The sequence below is a fragment of the Agelaius phoeniceus genome, chromosome 13, assembly GCF_051311805.1.
Source record: "Agelaius phoeniceus isolate bAgePho1 chromosome 13, bAgePho1.hap1, whole genome shotgun sequence".
NCBI classification, from domain to species: Eukaryota; Metazoa; Chordata; class Aves; order Passeriformes; family Icteridae; genus Agelaius; species Agelaius phoeniceus.
In genome coordinates, this window is record NC_135277.1 from 11,588,638 (window position 1) to 11,609,680 (window position 21,043).

The following is a 21,043-nucleotide window of genomic DNA, read 5'->3' on the forward strand; positions in this document are numbered from 1 at the left end:
GAAAAAGCCAACAACACTGAGCCACTCTGTTCCTTGGGAGTTGGAGCAGTCAAGAGACAAGAGTTTTAAAATGGACTCCTATTGCAGATATGTTTTTAAAGTGCATTGACAAATTCTACAAATATTGGAAATATGTCTTTTACTACCAAAAAAATTACAAATTGTATTGCCAGGTGAACAGGCCTGTAAAATGACCAAACAAAAATGCATATAACACCATAATTCCCCTAGGCCTTTGGGCTCTATAATGCAAAAGATATTACCCATAAATATCTTTCATGAATTAAAAAAACTATTAGAGCTCATTTTAGTCTCTGCAGTTGGAAGTGGAAAGTATTCCTGGTGTTTTTCCAGCATCAGCTCCCAGATTTCCTGTTACCCACTTTTGGGGGTGGGAGGAAATTACATTTCAAACAGTTCAGTGTCTAGTACTCAAAATAATAAAAATAATTATTATTTCACATTTTTTTGAGGTTTTGAATTCCTGTTCAATAGTTGTTCTGGTTTATTTCTCAATAAAATGTTTCCATTTTCTTCAGAACAGAGATTCCACTCAACAGCCAGGTCTGTAAATTTATTTGGGTTCTTTACATTAGTACAACTGCACAGATGGAGAATTTACACTGGTGCTAGAGGTCTAAGCACCCAAGCATCAAATTAAGCTGTACAAACTATAATAAATAGACTGCAAAGTAGATTTATATCTACTGTCTTTCTTGGGGATGGCAAGAGCAAACAATCCTATCATTTGTAGTGCTGATCCAACTCTCCTAAGGATCTCTCCTTTTCAATATTATATGCATTTATTTAGTACCAAGACATAATGGAAATAATTAATCTTTGTGTTGGAACTGGGCCCAGTACCAGAACGAAACAAAAACCACTTTGCTGCTTTTGAGCATTACTTTGACATAAAGCAGGCCAGATCCAAGGTTTACCTAATCCACTGCTTTCAGCAACAGAAATTGTACCATGGTGTTTATTTACTAGTAAAAAACTGTTGGAACAGACTGAAGTTCATCCTGGGTGTCTTCTGCTCCATGGATCCCCAGAAAGAACAGGCAGAAGGTCAGCTGTACCAACTATTCTTCTCATTGCCAGCAAAATACTGACAGATTCTTTAGCTAAGTGAAAGCTGATGGCTTCAAAACAAATTAATGAGGCACAAAGAAGTGTTAGAATAGAGAAAAATCAGAGAGCATTTGAATATCAGAATATAATTCCTATAGATATCACATGCTGTGCATGAGATCTTTCAGCACAGTTCAGTAGCCCAGCACAGCTGGTGCCCAAACAGATCTTTGCAATAGAATATCTGACACTAAGTCTGAGACCCTCTACAAACAGACCACACCACAGACTTAGTTGAGTTGCACAGCCAGTACTCAAAATAAAAATGTTTTAAATAGGTTATTTGGCCAAGAATAATGGCAAACACCCATCAGTAACAAACACAACAGTAATTGTAATTATTCTATTTGATCTGCTTAACACTAAAGATGAAAATACAGACTGTCTGCTAACAATGACTACGAGGTTATTCTGAAATGATCCCTTGTGGTCATAAGATATAAAAAATACGCTATGATCCACATAACAAACTGCTTGTCCTGCTGCCTTAATTACTGCAATTATGCATTTGCTGGAATTGAGGGGGAAAAAAAATGTTGATGAGATATAGAAAAAAGTATTTACTTAGCAGAGGCTCCTTCACCTAAATTTGCGATTTCCATGGAATATCAAAGTACTGTGAATAAAGACACAACCTGAATTCAGAGATAATAAACATCTAGAGAAAAAACAAAAAGTTTTTCCACAAGTTTTAACATAAGCAAAATGATACCATTTTCTGCTTCTCTTAATGTAGCAGATCTTTGTGAACAGATGGTGTGCTGTGTGTGATGCAGTGGGCAGCATTTCCATATCACGCTGCTGGCAAATATCACCACCATTTAACTCATTTATTCCTGTGCACACCCTCACAACACATGGACACACTGCTACCTGTCAGAGGTGCTCAGCACCTACCATTTGAGAGGAGTTAGTGCTCAGGTCTGGCTTCTCCCTGTATTGTACCCAATGAACAGCCAGTTTTTTCATTGCTCCTTCAACAACTACAAAATTAACACTGCCCTCTGCTTTTCAGGCAAAAGCAGATAACCCAAACTCAGCCAGCCTAGTTTAGAAAAAAAAATACTGAGGTCAAAAAAACAGCTGGTCTATGCTTTAGGCTGGTGAAACAAGAGGAGGCCCTTCTGTGAGATGAGGTGTGACATGAGGAGTGCAGTGAATAAAGCCTGTCCATGGCTGCCACCTCCTTAGTCCCCTTCTTGCTGCCCTGCCACAGCCCTTGTGACATAACCTTCTCTTTAACAGCATCACTTCCACTAACTGCAGGTACTGACATCCATTCCTCTCCTGGGCCAGACTTTCACCACAGTTTTACCAACAGTGGGGGCCTAAATAAACCCTCTTCTCTATGCCATCCAGAATTTCCTCAATGTATACAAGTGACTTCAGCACTTGTTTAAACTGAGTTAGAGAATTCTGGAGCTTAGGGAGACAGAAAGGGGAAAAGGGAAACTGATGGGAGGGTGGGACATGAACCAGGAAAGCACAACAAAATCTCAAGGAAATATACATAAGTTTAGGAAAACCTGTACTCTTCCCAGCAATCAATTCACTGGCAAAATTATTTGCTTATTTAGGCCCAGTTTTCACCCTTTATTTTGCCCTAAGGTACACAACTGGATAGCAGAGTGCACTTGCAGTGTATTTGTTGCAGAACATAATTAACCATGGCCAGAATTACATTCATTTCTCATATCCTGTGTGGAGCTGCAGGATGAAGAGAATGTCTTCTACAAACATATATCTTTATTACAATCTCAGCATTGTCTGCAAGATCAGAACACACAGTTCACATCCCAAAATAACCCTAGAGATTCTCAGTACTATATAATATGAAGAGCCAAGCAAATTTCTTTAAGGTGTACTGCATCATCCTGCAGATCTGCTTAAAGACCAGAGAAAATCCACAGGTTCCTCACCAATGTATTGACACAGGAATGAGCAATCCTCAACTGCACTGAGAAGCTCCAGTTAGAAAACTCTACAGACCTCTCACATTCCCTGAAGAAAAGGTACAAAGAACTTAGTTGTTGCACATATAATCCTCTTCAAAAATATTTATTGTCAACAGTTACTTGCTTTTCATTATTTATTACAAGTAATACAAATCCCAAATAATTCAGTCACCAGTTTGAAACTATGGAGTCGATAGAGCTTTGCATATCACCTGTCAAACTTACTGCTACCTCTTAGAAACCTTACATGATTCATTATTTATTTTAGCAACTGAATACATAGATAGCACTTTGTTCTCGAGCTATCCTCCATAGATGCCATTTTTAGAATACAGCATATACCTTAAATATTAATGTTCTTTATGTACTATTGCAAGAGACCTTCAAAGGCTTTTCTATGCACACAAATTATGAGCAGGTGTTAAAGATCAGCTGCAAGGCAGTCAAATTGAAGTGGGGGGGGTGTATGGAATTCTAAAAAGATTTTTAGTTTTCTATTTTCCAGAAGACTTTGTATTTTCAACTTTTTATTCTGATTGGGAGGTGGAGGATGTGGAGGAGAATATCAGACTTTTATACAGCCCCAGTTATTATTAACTATGTGGTCTGCTTTATATCCCCAGCTTTTTAAAAGTCAATTAGCCATAAGAAACTCCCTCAACATCTCAAAATAAATTTCCACACTAAGCAAAGCTGAGGAGATGCCTCAGAGTTATGATAGTGAGATGGAATATTGATAACTACTTCACTTCAAGTGATTCATATCTGTCCTGACAGACTGCCTGGAAATGCATAAAACAAATAAAATACTTGTGGTCTCCAAATTACCCACAGCAAACACATTCATGTCGCCCAAGCCACAGCCCATAGAGATAAATTGCACTGCTGAGCTCAGCTCAAGAAAATGCCATTGAGTTAATTAGCAATTGTTCAGCTTGAGAGTTTATGCAAGAGACAGGAATAGTTAAGAGTTAATGATTAGAGCATCAAAAAACCAAACTAAACCCCAGCAACTGGCACAGAGTGCTTCAGTTGCACCTAACTGTGACATGTTGCACAGGGGGCAAATTCAGTCTTATTTTGCACAGTTCTTTTTGTAATGCATTCCCTGTACAGACAGGAAAACTGAGATGTTCCAGGGGGCACTTGGGAAAACCTAGGTAAGTACTCAACATGAAGTGTTGATTTCCAAAGCCTCCGCTGAGCATCTAAAGAACAAAACAAATAAACAGTGTGGATACATTTCCACTCTTCTTCCTCACCAAATGCAAATACCTTTAAAGACAGTGTTGATTGGGTTTTAATATTGCAAACAGAAGAATATAATAAGAGGTTCACAGTGACTTTCAGCAGCTAAACGCACATGATTGCACATGTTATTTGCATCAGCAGTTCAAAGGAAACAAAACTGACAGCTATAATGTTACAAGCTTGGTTGGTTTTACTTCAACTTAAAAACCCATACAACAACCTTCAGAAGCATGAATAATATTACAACAGCCTTAAGGTAGTTAAGGTCTTGCCAAAAGTGAGTATTGCAAATGTTGGATTAGGATGCATTCAGGTACCTGCAGAAAATGTTAGGCAAAAAGCCCACAGCATGCAAACATGCAGATCTGCATGTTGTATCAAAACCAGCCTATATAGGTGCTAGGAAAACTCAAGAACAGTACCATATGGAAAGCTAAAAGAAAATAGCACAGGAGAAAAATTCCACCCTTACAGATTCCTAATAACACTTATAAAGTGAGGAGGCACCCATAACAGGGCACCTGGAAGTTGAAGAAATGCCCCGTACAAGAGCTACCAAAAAAGCAACACAAACCTAAACTCATAAGAAGCTTTTCAAATGTCAGCCCAAAATATTTTGGCTAAAGTTTCTCACAAAGAGTTTTAAATTCAAGCCTTTCTCAGCAGCATTGTTCCTGGGATGCTTGTAAAACTGCTGGTGTTGACAACCTGACTGTGCCTGACAACAGTCATTAGAAATTTATAACTGGAATCTTCTTTTGGGATCCTCCAGTTCCTGGATGGGAATTTGCTCTGTAAATTCATGCAACATCTTTCATTACCTCCTTAAGGACAGAAACATCTGCCTCTGAAAAGAAGAATTGAAATCCTGAGTAGAACATGACTCAGAATGCATCTGGGATTTGTGGTTTTTGCTCCCCAATAAAAGGGCCAGGGAAAATTCCCCAAACACCTTTTATATGCACCTAGTGCCATCAGAAAACTCAGTCTGAATGTTTGTTTATGTATTAGCAAAGTTGTTAGTGTGTAATTGACAATAAAATTTGTCATTCTATTAAATCATCTTTTAGAGTGGAGGCTAAAGTACATGCTGCATGAGCTCATGCACTTGAATAAATTACACGTGGTCATTTGTGACTTCATTGGAGGGATTCTGTTTTCCAGTTGTTTGGAAGTCATATTGAAAGGCAGGATACACAACTGATCAGAACTGAAAGGGAGCAGAGCACTAACTATTCTACTTGAAGAAAAATACGTACATTAAAATAACAGTGCCTCCTACTATAAATTAGGATCCCAATGCTCTGAAAATTATTCTGACCACATTTGTTCAGTAAAAGGTTCATTAAACATCTCTACAGGATATGCATTTAACAGAGAGCACGTGAACAAATTCAGCCAACAAAACTAGTTAGCACTTAATCCTGTCATTAAAGTCCAGTCATGCCACATATCACTATTAGAAGTAATTTGTGTTGACTCCATCTCTGTTTTCTTAACATCTAAGTAGTTACAACTGAACAATCACCAAATAACTCAATCCTATATTTTTCTTCTTTAATATTGGATTTGTGAGTGTTTGTGGGAATTATAGACAAGAAAGTTTCACAGAGGGAAATATTTAGACACCTATGCACTGCCAAAAGTGTTGAGCACTTAGATACCCCTAGGGAAGGAAGACTAGCAGTTAACATGAACTTTAAAAAAAACAAGCAAAAGCTGTGTTGTAGCAAGGTCTATTCAGGAGTACAGTAGAAGTGACCATCCCTCTTGGGTGAATGAATGCCTTCAAAGCCTTCTAGAGAAACACACAGAGAATGAACAACAGAAATAAACAACAGTTTACATATTAAGATCATTCTAGACACAATCTTGTTCAAACAGTAATAACAAAGCTAGAGAAAAAGAACACGTTGCAACTCAAAAATTAATAGCAGAGAACAGATGTCACAACTTCTAGATTTAAGTACATTATTTTCTCCAAGCTAACACCTGAATTTGAGTTCTAGAGAGAAACAGACAAGTAGCTATTCCAGAGGGAAAAATACACTTTGTTCAAGTGTACCCAGAGAAGATTTGAGACAACCATTAAAAATCATGAGGAAAATATTCACAGAATCATAAAAATAGAGAGATTCTGATCACTAGTTCTTGTGGAATAGTAAAGGCTTTCAGAACCACAAACCCAACTAAGTGGCTGAAACAGGGGATGTTCTTCAAATTTCAAGATACCAAGTCAGCATTTCACCTTTGAAATAAAAGGCAGTCATAACATACATACATATTTATCTAGCAGAATGCCTCTTATGAGTATTTCTTTCTCTAAGCTGATCTCACTGTGAAACCTTTTGAAATTTCTGCCTTCCCATTAAACAATCCACCTTTTACCAAAAGCAAAACATTTCTCCTAGCTCTTGCCCCTGAGCAAAACTAGAAATATTTATTAGAGTTTGTTTTTTACATAATGATGACTTCTATATAGAAACATATTTACTTCTGATTACTTTTCTTTGCTAAGTGAAAACTCTGCTTCCTATAGCAAACGGAAGCAGTTATTTCTTCATAGCACCTATGTAGTTCAGAGTTTGCTCTCCAAATTTGGATCCCTTTCCTCTGCCTCCCTCTCTCTCTGGAAGCAGCAGAAAAGATGACTGAAGTCTCAGTTATGGAACACCTCTAGATCTGGACCTGGAGAAGAAAAGGCAAAGCTGTACAGTCACCCACATACCTGATGTGGACAGCCTCGAGAGGTCACCCAACCCATCCCACCAGACCACACCAGGAGCAAAGTACTCCCAGCATCCCTAACACCTGCTTAAAACACCACCTAAAGCAGCTCCAGCTGTGGCTTATTAGCATGAATTAAACAGACCTTTGATTGCATGCAGCTGATGCTATCCTGAGGTGCTGGAAGTTCTCTTCTCACAAAGTCAAGCCAAAAGAGGGAATTCCTGGGCAAACAGACTCCACCAGAAGGACTGCAGGAATTTTTGTTTAGAGTTAAAAAGAAAATAAAGTCATAGAATAAAGCAACAAGACGGTCAATAATTAAAGGAGAGATTAAAAGATTGAAGGCCCCTTACATATTTTTACTATTATTTTACATTTATATATATATATACATACAGATGAAAGAGAGTGTTTCATGGTCTCACATATAGAAATCACAGTCAGACGGACCAAAAATTACATTAAAGTAAGGCATTTAAGTCACTAATAAGGAAGCATGATTTCAGGTGGGTAAAACAATCTGTCAGCAAAACTCAGGTGAAAATGTTTGCTTTCAGGAAGAATGTGGAGGCCTTATCTGCAGATACTTAGAGAATGACTCTTGCTCAAAGTTCTGTGTACAGAGGTAGCCAAGTTTCCTCAGCCACAAGAGCTACAGTCAGTTTTACTCTCACCAGGAATACTGAACTGAAAACCAAAACTCTCTCTCATCATGTCTGTACCTAGCAAGACTGAACCAATCATGCAGGTACTTCTCTGAAGACTTCATGCCACCACAACCAGGAAAACCCTTTCCTTTAGATCATGTTGCTCATTCTTATTACAGCTGCCAATCCAAAAGCCAGCTGCCCTTTTCAGGCATTAGCTGGACTTCATTCCACTTATTAAAACAAACAAACATCTCAACCAAAAAAAAAGCCCTACAAAGCACTTTTTGCCTTTAAGTCCTGTTGCAGGCATTAAAAAACAAAATCTCACTCAAAATAAAAATCAGTTGTAAATTACACCTCTTACGTGGAAGAGCCTTCAATCAGAGAAGTTATGGAATAGTGCACATGAACATTAGGTAGTGCTTTCATGTTTAACCAGGTCAACTCAAGATCTAAATAGTTTTTTTCCTTTTTCCCTTTCACCTCAGCTAGAGACACTGTGGCCTTTTTAAAGGGATTGCCTCTAACAAGCATGGGAGTAGACAAAATCTGAAGTGTTCATAAGAATGTTTTTTCCATCCCAATGTAACTTGACTTTGTGTTTATTTACCTCTACCCTTTGAGCAGCACTTAATTTATGTATTATGGGATGTACACTTTTAAGCAGCAGTACAAGTAAGATGAATCTTGTAGCCTTGACTCAGGCAATACTGTCATAGACTTTAAAGGAGTGGGAGCTTTGCAGCTTCAAGTATTAGCAGAGAGACTACTCTATTGACCTAGGACTGGAAAACAGAGAGTTTTCCTTATCTCATGACACACAGCACACAGCACAGAGTATTTTTATTCCCCCACTCAGAGTTTAGAATCCCTTCCAAGAGATTTTCAGGATCCAGTCTCCTCCACACCTCTGAGACAGAGAAGGACAGTCATACTTAAAGGCTTTAATTTCCCAGAGTGTTTGGCCGTTATTTCAAATAAAGCAGCAAAAGGCTGGCGGTATTTTCTGTGAGGTGCACGAAATTCAACTGAACACGTTAACCAAAGTCCCCTCAGTGCGGGCAGGTCCCGGCCCCGCCGCGGGCACTGCTGGAACGATGCTGGAGCATTCCCAAGAGCATCCCAAGCTCTCTGGGATATGACCAAAGGAGAGGAGCCCTTACGGAAACCAACCAACCCACCCTCGGAAGCACTATATATACACAGATGTATGTGTGTATGTGTATGTGTACGTCTAACTACCGAGCGGCAGCCGTGCAGCAGCGCGCCCGCACCTGCCGGGCTGAGGACACGGCTCCCCATGAGCGCCCCGCCCGCCGCGCTCCCGGGACACGCCTCCCGCCGCCCCGGGCCGGAGCAGCGCCGCCGCAGCAGCCGTGTTCCCGTGCCTGCCGCCCGAGAGGCGAGTGGGGCCCGCTCACCTCCCGGCGCCGCCGCGTCCATGCCCGCCCGGGGCTGGCCCTCTCTCCTCACGGCACCGACTCCTGCCCGCCCCCCTCACCGGCCCCGCGCGCTCCCTTCACACCCCCCCCCACCAGCCCCGCCCGCGGGCACGCGCACAGCCGGGCCCGCCCCCCGCGCGCGCAGAGGGCGGTGCCCGCGCGCGCGCGCGCCTCACCTGATCCGGGCGCTGCCCGGCGCGTGCGCTGCCGCGCGCGCCCCCCTCCCGTCCCCCCCCCCGCCGGCCCTCGCGCGCGCGCCCGTGGAGCCATCCGGGTCCCGGCGGCGCGGCGGGGCCGGGGCCGGGGCCGCGATGCATCTGCACCAGGTGCTGACCGGAGCCGTGAACCCCGGCGACAACGGGTACTCCGTGGGCAGCGTGCAGGACACCCCCTTCACGGTAACGGGCGCCGCGGCCGCGGCCGGCCTGGGCACGGCGGGCGTAGGCCCGGGGACAGCGGAGGGAGGGGAGCCTGGCGGGCGGGGGGCGCTGCGGGACCGGCGGGTCTGGGGGCGGCCGGGGATCGCCTGGCAGCGCCCCGTCCTCTGTATCAACCGGGGAAACCCCCCTGTGTGTCCTCGGATTTCGCTGGGTGCCTCCGTCTGTCTTTATTTTTTAATTTTTTTTAAATATATTTGGATGTGCTTATATCTCATCTGCAAAGCGCACACAGCCAGTTGCACTGGGGCTCTGACGAAGCCTGCCCGCTACTGATGAGCGTCTGCCTTCCATTACTGAGCCTGATAAAACACAAATTTGTCAAATGCTCCTCTCAAACTGGAAAAGAAACAGGAAAAGACGATAAAGAGACACACTAAGTGAATTTCAAGAGCCCCGTAGTTTATAAAGCAATCTGTTTCTCATTCACAGTTATTTTTGTTTCTTGACAATTTCTAATGACAATTTCACTCCTTTAGGTTATGTATGCTTGGTATGCTTTGATTTTAGTGAGTGATCAGTTTCTGCAATGTTTTCCTGCTGCCATCTAATCAGTATCTTATTCTTTAGGTATCACTTGTCTTACTGCATTTTATTTTAAAGAGATTATCCCAGGCACAAACCAGTTCCAAGCAAAAATGATGCAGAGCATCCTTTCTGGTGTAAGATAAATGTCAGCAGAGTCGTGAAACATTTAAAGCTTGCAGTGAATTATCACAAATGTCTTATTTCAGTAATGAATGCTGGAGAGTCTTAAGAAATAAAAGGTGCCATGTTTGTCTTTATTTTCCTCATTCTGCTGCTATGCAGCCATACTGTTATTAAAGGGACCTCTTTTACTTTTGATATTTATATAAGAAGTCATTTACTCATATTCACATTCTAATGTGTTTCTTTTTACTATGACATTTTGAAAAGTCGATCAAATAGTATTATGCAACATAACTTTATGCCCATTCTTGTCATAGCTTTGATAATATCAGTAATGAGTCATAATGTATATTGTGGTTTATACAATAATTTTCCAAGACCAAAGGTAACATCTTCCAAAACAATGCAGGATTGCTTGGTAGGATTTAAATTATGGAGCTACATATAACAGACCACACTGTTTTTTCTGGCTGCTGTATCCAATTTATTTGTAATACAGCAAACAAGGAACTAAAGAGATAAGTATCTTTTAATATGGACTTCCATAGCTGTAACTTTCTTCTTTGCTTTTTCTTCATTCTCTGTCTTCATGATATTATTTCCTGTTCTTTTAGGTCTTGATCCTAGAGTAAACTGTACAGTTAAAAACTGCCTGCAAACAGTTTGAGGTCTTATATCCAGATTCTCAGGAAACTGGTTACCTGTGTGACTTGGTAGAATCATCATCTACCACTGACTGCAGGCAGTTCATTAGTGCCTGACCTCAAATTCTGTCAGTCGACATCACCTGTATGGACAGAGCTTTGTGCCCCCAAACCACTGAGCTGTTTGGAGCCAGGGCTTCAGCTCAGATCCTGAGGCAGGTTTTGCCTCAGGTGACAGAGCCTGACTCTGCAGACATGCTCTGAAGCCCCAGCACCTGTCAGGCACTGGCTCACAGCACCAGCAGGGGAGGGAGAGGGCAGGAGGGCAAGGGAGATTTGCACAGCACGCTGTGACTCCCTGGGTGTCTGCAGGAACCCACAGCTGTCTGTAGGAGTCCATAGATGTCTCTGGGAATCCATAGGTGTCTGTGGGAATCCACAGGGCTGTGGCACAGGAGCTGCTGTTTGTGTGCACATGTGCCCACTCACGTTTTGGTTGGTGTTGGGGCGTTGAGAATGCGTGAGAATGGTTCAAAATTGCTACAACTGATTCATCACAGGCACTTGAAAATACAGCTTTTTTGTGTGCAGGAATGAATCACTGCTGTTAAAAATACTCTGCTTAACAGCAGAATAATGGCTTGAGTATGTATATATATGTACCCACTAGTTAATAGGTTTGGAAGTATTTCCCTTTTTTCTTGAGGAGGAGTAGGAGAAACTTCCTCTTAAGATGAATGTACTTTAGATGCCTAAGTCCAGCAATCTTAGGATTCTGAGAGAAGAAACACATTTTCTTCTAACCTGATTAGGGACATTGCAATTCTCAGGTTCTTCATTCTTCCCTTCTTCTGTGGTTTGTCCTTGGCTTGTTTACATGACTCCTTGCTGGGGATAAAGGTAAGCTTTTAATTTCCAAGTCGGTGTAGCTAGAGGTAAGATGATAACATAGTCTGCCTCAACTTTTTTAAAGCTTTGGTTAAAGTCATCTAGGTATTCTGAGAATAAGACAGGGAAATAATTTTCCCACTATTTTTCTCTCTGCCTGCTAAAACAAGTATTAGCAGCTCCATAAAACTATAGATTTCCAAAGAAATAGAGACAGGTGTCTGTAGGTTGGCTACAAAGGTTTTGTCAGTGCTTATTCTGGAAGGTGCAGGGTCCTTTCCTCCCTCAGCTCCCACATCTGCCTGCCACAATCCTGACAGATATCCAGCCTTTCCCAAGGAAGCCCAAAGATGTGTGGTGCCTGCTGGATGGTCTGGTAGAGTGAATGATACACAGGAAAAGCTGTTGGAAGGGTGATAACAAGCAAGTAATAATAATAAAAAAATAATGTTATCTTGTACCAGACAGTCTCCTCAGCCTCCTTCATCTGAGCTCTGGAAAAGACACTGCTTAAGCAAAGGGTCAAAGTACTGAATGGCAGAAATTCTGGGAATAATTCTGTGCACTTTTCAGCTTGCTGTTAGTTCATGTTCTCATTTTAGCAAATATTGCTAGCTGTGTTCCACAAGTGAGTTTACAGAAGGTTGAAGGTTGAGCTTTAAGCAGAGGGCCTTACAGCACACCCCCTGCCTTGACAGAAGAGGTGCTTGTGCCTCAGTCTGGTAGCTAATAAGCTTTTAAAGGGAGTAAAATGCGTTTTTCAAACCACAGCTGATTTCGTTTAGCTTTTGTTCTGAAAGAGCTGGTTAAGCAGCTACAACAGAATGTAACTGTTTCTAAGGTTAGTCTGGGTTTAAAAATGAATAGATAAAAATAGCTTTGTCATTTACCTAGAGGCTGGATTCTTTCTGTAAGTATAAAAATTTCAAGTGTCAGACAAACAGGAAATAATATTTACTTCTGCACTGATTGTACAAAATACAAAACTATAAACATTCTTAATGAAAAATCAGGTCAGATTTTAGGGATATCTAAGAACTTTACTGATAAAACTGAGAAAAAATTAATTTGTTAGTTTTCATTTTTGAAAAGGACAAGCTTCTTAATGTATTTCGTGCCAGTATTGACACTTGGCCTGGAGCTGCGTGGGGTGAATTCCAGAAGCTGTTGCAGATGAGTTTCCCACAGCCCTGTAATTTTTTTTACCTCATTGAAATCAGCAAAACCTTCATTCACACAGATGTCCACAAGATACAGCAACTGAGAATAGGTTTGCTCTGCTGTGTTGGGTTCTCCTACTTTTTCACTACTTCATCCTTCTTAAAACACTTGTTTGCAAATCCCTCTCAGTTATTTATTACTATTTACATATATCTATATGTTCTGCACTCTTTTTATGTAAACTGGATTAGAGATGCTTATATCTGAGTCCTTACTAAGTTTTCTTATCTCTGTATGTTTAAGCATGTTGTAAAGTATTTAATCATGAATTTGTCTGAAACGTCAATTGAGGAAAGCCTGTTTTACAGGCCATGGGCTAGTAGTAAGTTAGGAGTTGTTTCTCAGTTATTTTGCTAGTTTGCATTAAGTGTATGTAATTCTAGAAGTACTTGGAAGGAGGAGGGGGAGGAAGTGCAAGTGATGTCCATTGATGAGAGCTTGGAAACAGTTCAGGATTCAGGTGTCTTCATTGCTGAGTGGAAGGTGGAGGAATTTCTGCCAGAAACTTAAAGATGAGTGTTGTTTTACTGGAGGAGTCCTTTAAGCCCAGTACGGACTTTCAGATGTTTTAATTTACATAATTTTAGATGTTTATGAATTTCTGGTTTTTAATAGCACTGATACTTTTTCTTCCACATCATTTACCATCTTGAAATGCCTCTGCATCCCTGGCAGTACACACATGAGCTTGAGGACTTGTGTTTTATTATGCTTATGCCAAATTTGTAAAGAGTTGCAGGTTATAGAAAGAGAATTTTGTTGGCTTTTTTATACAGAGAGAAGTATTTGTAAAAGGAAAAACCAAGATGAGCCTGTGAAGGAATAATTGTTTCCCTGTCTCTTAGTTCCAGAAGCAAACTGGAAAACATGAGCAGCTGAAAAAGACAGAAGCATGTGCTGCTTTCATATTATCTGAAAACTGAGGATATAACACAAACTGTTAGACTAGGACACAATGTCCTACTTCTGTGTGGTGCTCCTGCATTCAATTAAAGTTTTGTAATTGTTCATTTCAGTGGTCCCAGATCTTGACAGATAGAGCAAACATTGGCAAACTACAGCTTATTAATTGCTTATGGATCCTGCAAGTCATCCTTGCATTCTGGCGGTTTTGCAACTCCATTTAATTTTCTCCTTGAAGTTATCAGTGACATTAGAAATGGAGGTTGGCAGATACTCCATGTGGGTGGTTCTTACTGCACTTGTTTTGTTCAGTCACTGCTCATAATTCTGTTTATTTCAGAGCTCTGTGCTGCTCTCATCCATTACTGTATCTCAGTGCTGTATTTTTCATCTTTCCTGTCTGTATGGCTTACCAATTTTCCATTCCTTTTGTCAGGCTGGGCAGATTGTCAGTCTGCTACCACCAATATTGTGGCCTCTGTTTCTCTGGCAGGAGAGACCTGTGGTGGCACAAATGAACCTCATGAAGATGTTGTCAGCTGAATCCTTAAGAAGGAACTACTGATGTTAAATATTACAACACTTCCCTGTTCTTTGTCACTGTGGGGGGTTTCTGCTGCATTACCAGCTGAAGGACAAAAGAAAAGAGGATTTAACAGAAAAGTGTTCTCTTCAAGTATAAACATGTTAATAAAAAGTGTTCTCTTCAAGTATAAACATGTTAATATAATGAAGACATCAGAAAAGCTGCATAAAAGCAATCAAATGAAGAACTTGTATGTAGGCATATAACATGAAATATGAAAATGTCTTTTAATATATAAAACTATATGGACCTTTTTCAAACATGTTCTAATGATTTTACTTCATAAAATAATTGTAAGATTTCATATACTTTCAAGAAATAAGGCACATTCTCAGAACAAATATCTACACTCAGAAAATGACCCCAGACCCAAGAGATAGCAGCACTTGCTCTAACAGCCTAGAGCTGAAGGCTGTGTCCTGCTGCTGGGATGGGTTCTGCCTACCCCCCTAACCAAGGGGTCCCCACTCAGGTTGCTGAGTCACTTGTTGGTGCAGCAGTAAACACAGGCAAAGAGTAGGATGGCTACAAGTGACAGTAATAAGTTTCACAAAGGATAGAGATCTCTCTATCCTGATGAATAAGAACCACCTTTTTACTTACCTGTGTAAAAATATGCTAAATAGTTAATAATTAGCTGAAAAATTAATGCTTTGTTGGTGGAATAAGTGCAGGCAGGGGACAGGAGAGATGAAAAACTAAAATGTTTGAAGGGAAAGACACTAAATTCTTTTGCTTCACAGAATAAACAGACATAGCCAAGTATAAAATATTTTCTGTTTCATGTATTATGACCTGTACAAACACATACAAATGGGCATGTTTAAGAACACTAAGCATAAGGAAATTGAAGTTGATAAGCCTTTTCCTTTTATAATTTGACACACATACATGTCTCTTGCTAATAAAAATGCAACTAATGATAAGTTATGGATAATGTAGTTTGAAATTTGCAGCTCAAGTTATGAATAACAACAGTGAATAGGGTATTTGAAAGGTTTAAGTCCTTGTTTAAAGTGGATCAGCACCTCTTTTTATTTAGATAATTTAAGTCACATCTTCTAGTAGGTTTGTATTGGTAGTTATGAGGAAGACTGTTGAAAAGATGAGTCAATTCTTTTCTGTTTTAATGCTCACCCTTTGAAGTTTAGGTAGGAGAATAAATTTCTTGTGAATATTCGAATTCTGAATAAATTGTTGGAACAAGAGGATGTGCTTTTATTTTCCTGTCTATTCTGGGCATTCACATCCTGGTCTTAATCTTCTTCCTTCATACTAAGGGGCCTATACTGTTTCATCTAGTATTCAACACTGCTGGTGAAGCTTGTTTTGTAAAGAATCCCAGTACAAAAATAGGAAAGCAATGAAACAAAAGGACTTTCTGTTCAATGCCAGAACTTATTTCAGAATCTCATCTTTCTTTCTCTTACATTCTGGAAATAATCCTATTCAATTTTAATAATAACTTACTCCCTTCCAGACTGAGTCTAATAATCACATAGCCAAGTCATCAAGGAGCTGGGATATTCTGTTACACAGATAATCTCGCTCCAACAACCTTTTAGCAATGCTGCTTACATTGTGAATCACTCCAGTATCAGTTCCTCAGAGCTTCCCAGAACAGCAGTGTGGGTTATTATGTCTCACACAACACTGTGTCACTCTATTTTTGTGAGGTGACCTTGGAAATCTTTTAGACAATCTGTCTTATCTGCAATTTTCATTTTTGTGTGTGCAGTTGTATGGTGTATTAATTTCTGGGGACTGAGTTTCTGCTTTGCTGCTTGCATTGCTGTTCCTTTCTGTTCCATGCAGTGACGTACTTTCACTAAATTAAACTCTTTTTTTCAGCCTTCCTCACTTGTTGCTCCTTCCCAGGAGAATTAGAAGTAGACATAGAAAGTCATGAGAGCTAAACTGTCCATTCTGATTCCAGTGGGTGTCTTGCACCCTCATCTTAGTGCAGCCACTGAGGGGCACTGGTGGTAAATCAATACAAATACAACTTTTATACATTTACAATAAAGTACTCTTACACTGATTGAGCTCAAAGTCAAGGGCAAGGGCTGACTCAGTATTTTGGAAATTATTGTGAAAAATCCAGTGGACAAGTTGAAGTGACAAGTAATTTTGTACTATCTGAAATTCACTGTGGAAGACTTGCACTCTCTGCTTGACTCAGCTGTTATAAAATTTCTGCCTACTGTATTGGAATCAGTGGAAAACTTGCTTTAAGGAAAGAAACTTCCAGGTTTAACTGGTTACTGTAAAAGGCTTAGTGGAGATTGATCCTAGGGAGAGATTTCTGTGCCTGAAGGTGGGAGCTCAGTGGGACAGATAATCTGGAGTGATTAAACTTTTTAGAACAGGTGAAAGGTTGGCAGACAGGTATATATTTATCCTGCCAATAAAAAGTGCTGCAGGCTGTCACTGTTCTATAGCTACTATGTAAACAAATTCTTTAGAATATAGAGTGTATTGCACAACAGTGTATCCAAAAGAAATCTTTGTTGTTTTACAGTTTTATAGTAATGTGCACTTCTTAAAACTCAGAAAAGCCCAGAAATTGCATTGTTATGGAAAAGAATCCCTTAACAATCTTGATTAAAAAAAAATAATAAAGAAGGCAGATGGGGATACAAGACATACCTATTGAAGAAAGGTACATGCAAATTCATTAAGAAATGCTCCTGGCTTGGCTGCCTTGCTCTAACAAGAATTGGAAGGGAGAAAAAAATCAACTAAAACCTAAAACAAACAAAAGAAAAAGTAAATAGCTCAAATTCTTGATGTAAATTTGGGAGTTTGGGTTTTTTTTTTCCTCTTTTCTGTTTGCTTTCATTTAAACCCCTATAGAGTTATGGTTCCCTTGCTACTTTGTTTTTCCTTGTTGCTCATTGAATTAGTGAGGAACAAATCTGCTACATTGTAACTTCCTGTTTAACTGGGATATTCACAGCTTCCAAAAACGTCAGTCCGGTAGCAAGTGTTCAGTTAGCTTTTAAAATAAACATTTAATTTTATTTCTTTTGAAAATTGTTTCAGGCATATGGCTCTGGTTGTGACATTGTTATTCTGGCAAATGACTTTGAATGTGTGCAGATTATTCCCGGTGCTAAACATGGAAACATCCAGGTCAGTTGTGTGGAGTGCTCCCAGCGACAAGGCAGGGTAAGGATTTCAATAAATCTGTATAGAATTTTTTAAATTTGAGAACTCTAAATTGAATGATTAAACAGCAACATAATACATTAAGGGAATGAAAGAGTTAATTTCCCAACAAAGATCATGGTTTATTGATCTGGGACTTTCTGAGTAACACCTCTTGTGTTAGTCTTATTCTTTCAATTTATTAGTAATTTGGGGGGGGGAAGAGGATAGAGGAGCAGGAGACATGTTGGAACAAAGGTTTTATTCCCTTTCCAGGACCTGCAATGAGAGCTATGTCAAAATGTGAACAGATGCATTAGTTACAGTGCAATATCAGAACTGGGATGGTACTGAAATGATGATTACTGGCTCCATTTTGTGTACTTCCATGTAACAAAAGAAGAAATGGATAAATCATTTATCTATACATATATATACACATATGTGTGTGTGTCCTGCAAAGTCATGAATTTGAAATACATTTAGAAAAGTTTCAGCATGTTTAATATGTTTGGAAGTGCTACACTATGAGCTGTCATAACTGCATGGCCCCTTGATTTGCTTAGTGGTTTCATTTTAAATTCCTAAACAATGCTAGAGAGACAGGTTAAAAAGAGGAAGGAAAAAAAATTCTAGGAGTTCCATTATACTGGAACTGAGCAAATTTCATTTGTCAGTTGTAACTGCTGACTAGAATTAGCTGGGTGAAAATTGGAACCAGTACTGAGGAAGCCCTAGTTAGGATTTGGGCAGATTTAGTTGGCAGAGCCCTTGAACTTCAGCAGCGCAGTCCCAGTAAGAGTGGGAGGGACATCCCAGCTTCAGAGATGGTCCCTACAAGACCACCACAAACCCCTGGGTGCTTCTGCATTCAGGACTCTAAACTCACAGTCTGTTCTTTACTTTGGGACTGACTCTCTTGTTGCAACCTTCTGTCCCCCTCCCCCTAAGGAAGAAATAAGATTTCGTAATAAATGTCGTGAAACTTTTGCATCATTTCCGTTTTGAGGAAACCAGATCCTGGATGGGAAGGACCTAAACTTATTTTTTTTAAATCTTTTAAAGAAGAAAGAGAAGTTTTAAAGATAGTTAGAAGTATTTAAAGGATATGAGTATTAGGAACAGGCCCTGATAAATACTTAAGAAATACTATTTTGTGTTTTGAGATTTCTGTGAAATAAATGGGTGAAAGAAACTGAGGGGTTCAATGGCATATATACTTCAATTTTTCTATTTACCATTTATATCCTCTCAAAATGTATTTGAATGTTAAAAATAGAATTGGATTTCTTTCTGCTTCTTATAACTATTATTTAGTGATTTAGTGATACAAAATGGAATCTAGGGACACAGACACTAATAATTAATGCATTAGTTAGCTGTGAAGTACACAGAACACGAGCAGAAGCAGTGAAGGCATCAACTTTCTCTTATGCATTAAGAGTAGTTGCTCTAGAAGATTGTGACTGTGTTTGTGCCACTGAATGAGATGTCTGCCCTGTTTAGAGTTAAAATGTGAAAGGTGGGTTTATTCAAGAGTGTGTTTTCCTCAATTGCCTTAAGAAAATATACCCATATCATAGTTAATTACATTTGTATTAATTTCACTTTTCAAGAACCCTGGCAGATAGAAGAGGTACTGGAAAATCTTTAGCTATTTTGGAATACTAAGGAGCACTTACTCCACTTGCCTCCTAACCTTACATTTTGAGTCTTCAACTTTTTTTTTTCTTTCCCCAGATTGCAGCATCATATGGAAACGCTGTTTGCATTTTTGAACCACTCGGTATAAATTCTCATAAAAGAAATTGTGTAAGTGTGTATTTCATTATTTTAATTCTGTTTAGGCTCTTAAGAGAGGCAAAAGTCTGTCTGCCAGTTATTTTTATTATATTGTGTGGGCACACAACAGAATAATGTATAAACAGTTTCCACCATTCATAATACAACTGGATGGGTAGACTTTTCCACTGAATGAGCTGTGGACTGCACTTCTCCTAAGTTCCCAACATCTTGTTCTTGAGTCTCATACTAGAATGACAAGCTGGTATTTCTTATTTAAAGAGGTTGTCAGAGGTGCAGGACAGAAATACAACCCAGACTTGTTTAGTGCACCCAGACTTGTTTTAACAGCACAGCCATGGCCGAGCACTCGAGCACTGAGGATGTTCTCAAGCAGGTTTCACAGTCTTTGTGGTATCTATACTGCCATCCCTTATGGTCCTCTAAATCTATGGTCAGAGTAGTTCAAAGTAATCTACAGAAGAATTTGTATGTGGGACAAGTCCAGATCTGGTTTGCAGGGCACCCTGGGATGCACTTACATTTTACAAAACAATTTCAAAACATATTAAAACTAGATTTAGCAATTTACCACTTAATACTTTTGCAGCAGGCTTAATAGCAATTTCATATAGAAAGAAATACCAATATCTTTATTTTTTGCTGTTGATGTGAGACTTAATCCTTGACTGTTTTTACACTACAGCAGCTGAAGTGTCAGTGGCTAAAAACTGGGCAATTCTTCCTCAGTTCTATGACTTACAACCTGGCCTGGGATCCTCAAGGTAATGCATCGTTTGTGAAGTATTTGGTCAACATTTGTAGTTAGACAAAATATTTTTAATGTAATAAAATGAGAGCTTGAATATGCAGATTTTAAATTACCTCTTCTCAGGCAGTGTTGCATAAAATGTGAGGCTACAGTTAACATTTGTTAAGATGCTGTGCCAAGTGTTTGCATCTCTTATGTAAGATCTTCGTTTGGGAATCACAGTGCTAAGTTGTTAACTGACTTAAATTGCCACTAATAATCATTTAAATAAAATTTTAGCACAATTGAAGTCAACAATGTACCTAGACATGAATCTTTATAAGATGTCTGTGTATTTATTTGAGATATGAATAACTATTAAGCATCTGCAACATTTATTGGTAAATACAATTCTATGATTCAAAGTTCTCCTTTTAATAATGCAAAAAGAGGAGCTAAATAAATAGCCCTGGTATTCTTTATTGAAAGATACTATAAATTCAAAATGTTTTAATAAAACCAGCTGGGTGAGATGATGGAATACCTTATCATATTTAAAATGGACTAAAGTTTAGCATTCAACCTGTTCTGGATAATTCACAACAAAATATGAAGAGAGGCTTAATCTTTCAACATACCTTCATCATCCTGGTTCCATAGCTTTGGTACCACTCCCTTTCAGGTAACAGGTTATTGACAGCAACAGACTTTTTGCAATTGTGGGCCCCTCCATCTGATGACATTCTAGAGGAAGATGAAGATGATGATGCCAGCAATCAGATCAAGGATGATAAAGTTCTCCCGGTTCTAAATGACTGGAAATGTGTCTGGCAGTGCAAGTGAGATAATTTTTGTTTTAAGACAAATTGCA

At 39.5% G+C, this 21,043-nt stretch overlaps 1 protein-coding gene across 2 annotated transcripts in view; it reads left to right on the top strand.

The window, feature by feature from the left end:
* The first annotated feature begins 9,381 nt into the window (after positions 1 to 9,381).
* Positions 9,382 to 21,043, top strand: part of DMXL2 (Dmx like 2) — a 47,627-nt gene continuing 35,965 nt past the window's right edge. The window contains exons 1-5 of one of the 2 annotated variants that reach the window (XM_054641837.2): positions 9,382 to 9,557; positions 17,535 to 17,660; positions 19,380 to 19,451; positions 20,128 to 20,206; positions 20,855 to 21,011. In XM_054641837.2, the coding sequence (XP_054497812.2) occupies positions 9,471 to 9,557; positions 17,535 to 17,660; positions 19,380 to 19,451; positions 20,128 to 20,206; positions 20,855 to 21,011 (521 nt within the window). In that variant the 5' untranslated portion in view covers positions 9,382 to 9,470. The remainder of the gene's footprint in view (positions 9,558 to 17,534; positions 17,661 to 19,379; positions 19,452 to 20,127; positions 20,207 to 20,854; positions 21,012 to 21,043) is intronic. The other variant, XM_054641839.2, reaches the window with a different exon arrangement.